The 3,504-nt window shown below is 43.2% G+C and overlaps 1 protein-coding gene across 1 annotated transcript; it reads left to right on the plus strand.

Moving 5' to 3' along the window:
• The first annotated feature begins 2,501 nt into the window (after positions 1-2,501).
• Positions 2,502-3,155, plus strand: LOC114195030. Its single transcript, XM_028085428.1, has one exon. The coding sequence runs from the start codon at positions 2,502-2,504 to the stop codon at positions 3,153-3,155; it is 654 nt and encodes a 217-aa protein (XP_027941229.1).
• Positions 3,156-3,504: the final 349 nt, after the last annotated feature.

Raw genomic sequence — 3,504 nt, forward strand, 5'->3', positions numbered from 1 at the left:
CTCCCATTCTCTTGCTGTGTTTCCTGTCAAATATTCTCTGAGTTCACACTCTCACTCACTCGCAGGTAGACTCATGTGTAGTTCCCCCCTCAATCTTTACCACTTTCTCCCTTACAATTTCAACGTCAATTGGTCTAATAACAAGGTCTCCTTTCCTTCCAACCCTAACACTGTTCCATTACTTATGCAGATCACTCAAGCCGAAAATCAACAAAATACCACCTCAATTATGTTATAACCACAAATCTCCAAATTTTCCCCTGATTAGAATCATCCCAGGAAGCATAGAATCAAAAATCGCGTCAACAGACTTGCGTTGCCTAGCGGAAATTAATCACCGCCAGGCAGATCATGAAATAAGCCCAGAATTTAGCCATCCATTTGCGTCGCCTGGCGGTACAGGGTTTCACCGCCAGGCCCTGCCCTTAGAAACACCCCAAAACTCATATAATAGGCATGAGCCGCCTGGCGGCTATGTGTGGCCCGTCAGGCGGTTTCTGAAAAATTTCCAGAAATCAAAATTTCATAATCAAAATGAGATTCATGCATTCACATCATCATATCATTCATGGAGTTTAATATAAGCACAAAAATAAACGGAGTTCAGCTCCCCTAACCTGGATCCTTTTGCTAAAATTTGGTTTGCTTTGAAGGACTCTAATGATCACCACGTTTCCCCCTTCTTGATATGCTCCCTCAATCCTCACCAGAATCTCACTCAAACCTCACCAATCTCTCTGATTTTCGTGCTCTAATTTAGGTTGCTATTCCAGCTTGCCAAAACCTTCCCTATGACCACTTTTTACCCTTTTAAACTTGGCTTTTAGTAGAGTTTAATTATCCAACACGAAAATTTACCTAATGGTACTATTAATTACCATTAAATTTACCTTTAGGATCTGTTTTTCAACTACCCAAGGCTACCTCTCAACTATCTAGGGTTTTTCCCAACCTTTCATATTCAATTCAAAGCCAAAATGCCAAAAATGCCAAAAATAAAGTTTTTAGTTTTGTTCTCCAAGGTTTGAACCCATACCCATTCATTCACCAAACAATTGCACAACCAATTCAACCAATCATGTTTCATGCTTAACAAATCCAATTCAGACATCATATCATACCAGGACATGATTACATATATTTAAATAATAAAACAACCACAAAAGTTAGCATACATAGGACTCGAACCCAAGTCCTCTCACACAATCAAAGTACTCTTAACCACTTGAGCTAGTACTTTTCCACATCATATCAACCATAATTTAATGTCATAATCATTTCCCCACCCCCATTTATTAATTAATTATTTATTTAATTAATTAAATTCTACGGGTCTTACAGCTTGTGTGAACAGTGGAGGGTTCTGGTTTTCTCGCCCAAGCGAGCGTATCTCGCCTAGGTGAGATTAGCAGCAACTTGCCCAGGTTGTTTGCGCAAGTTGTCGCTCAGGCGACGAGCTCTGTTTTGAGCGAGAGTCTATCTCGCTCAGGTGAGGAGGTCTCGACTAAGCGAGAGAACGTGCAAGCCATTGTTCCTCACTTCTCGAGCTCTCACCTAGGCGAAAGGAGCTCGCTCGAGCGAGAAACCCTCTCTCCTGAGCGAGACCTTTCTACCTGAGCGAGGAGTTGGGCAAGAATGCATTCTTGTTTTGTTAGTTCTCTGTTCTTGGATGTTTGGCACCTGATTGATTGAATCACTATGTTAAAGCATGAAGTGTGTGAATATGCATGAGTAAAGATGATTTATAAGTGGTGAATGATGAGTTTGGCATGATCTCAGTATGGAATATAAATGAATGGTTGGTTATATATGTGGTCATGGATTTGGTATGAGCAATAATGTTATATTGATGGATGAAAACATGGTTTTGATTTGGTTAAGACGTAATTTCATGATAGTTTCGTGGTGGTGCATCATTAGTTAGGACATAATTCCATGAATCTCTAGGTGAGATCTCATGGTGGTGCCATAGTTGGTCAGGACGTAATTCCATGACCCCTGTTAGTGGGAGTTCATGGTGGTGCCTCATTTATATAATTTAGTAAGGATTCAAGGTAAGGATTGCATCCTGACACTCTAAAGAGTTAGTTAGTCTTACATAGAGCATATTGACTCGAGTGGTGAGAGTATTAGGAGGCCTGAAACACTTTAAGGGCTAACCTTGTGTGTGGGGGGATGAAACACTATAATAATTAGCTCAGTAGAGCAGCTTGGTAGAGCAGTTAAGTTCATGTCTTATTAAGTCTAAATAATGGTTTTCCTATGTGTCAGCGATTATGGCACGTACGCGTAAAACTCCTCAATCTTCTCAGGGTGATGTACCACATATCGCCAGGACGATAGAAGAAATGGTGGCAGCCATGACTCAGCAGAGTACTACCATGATGCAACAACATGAAGCATCGATGCAGCGACAGGCAGCATCATTGGAACAGCAACAACTGGTGATGCAATAGATAGAGGCTGCTAGGGTAGTTGCTGAGGATGCCCACAACAAGCATATGGAGGCCCTCCGCCAATTGGAGGAGAACAGGATAGTTGCCCATGTCTTTTGTCTCGAGCCACGACCTCCAGTCAAAGAGTGGAGTTTGGAAGACTTCTTGAAGCATCACCCGGTAAAATTCAACGGAAAGACTAGTCCTGATGTTGTAGACCAATGGCTGAAGGATATGAAGAGGATCTTTAATGTGAAGTCGTGCCCGATGGAGAACTATTTGGCATTTGTGGTGTACATGCTCACCGGTGAGGCAAAGCATTGGTGGATCAACATGAAATCCATTATGGAAGAAAGGGAGGAACCAGTTACTTGGGAGGACTTCAGCGGGAAGTTCCTCTTCGAGTACTTCCCCGATAGCATGAGGTATGCTAAGGAAGTGGAATTCCTCCAGTTGACTTTGGAGAGTAAGTCAGTTGCAGAGTATGCTGAGAAGTTTAAGCATCTCAGCTGCTTCTACACTTTGCCACTCGATGAAGAATGGAGATGTCGTAAGTTCGAGAACAGCCTTAGGGGAGACATCCGTCGGATGGTTGCCCCACTGTCCATCAAGGATTTTGCTGCCTTGGTGAAGAAGGCCAAAGTTATGGAGAAGATGAAGGGCGAGGTAGAGGCTCAACCAGAAGATTGGTGGACCATATGGGTCCAAACCGAGACATGAGGAGAGGAGGAAATCGTATGATAGACCTCATCATCAGTCTCAAGGGCCTAGGAGTTTTCCATCACAACAGGGTAGGGTCCAGTGTTTCAGGTGTGAAGGCCCTCATTTGAGGAGTGTTTGCCCACATATGGAAGGTTACCCCAGATGTAACCATTGTGGCAAGGAAGGCCATTTCGGCAAGGATTATCCCTCCCTTGCTAGGGCAGTGACACGACCTCCCGTTCATAGGAACAGAGGCAATAGGCCTCAAGCGACAGGTCACGTTTACGCCATGATAGGAGTAGAGGCTGCAAGCTCAGGTAACCTTATTATGGATTGTTGTGTGATTGTTGGGATGAAATGTTGTATG

This window comes from Vigna unguiculata, chromosome 8, assembly GCF_004118075.2.
Source record: "Vigna unguiculata cultivar IT97K-499-35 chromosome 8, ASM411807v1, whole genome shotgun sequence".
NCBI lineage: Eukaryota > Viridiplantae > Streptophyta > Magnoliopsida > Fabales > Fabaceae > Vigna > Vigna unguiculata.

Excerpts from the sequence above, each read along its gene's own strand:
- LOC114195030 (XM_028085428.1), top strand. The coding sequence starts at position 2,502 with ATGGAGGCCCTCCGCCAATTGGAGGAGAACAGGATAGTTGCCCATGTC.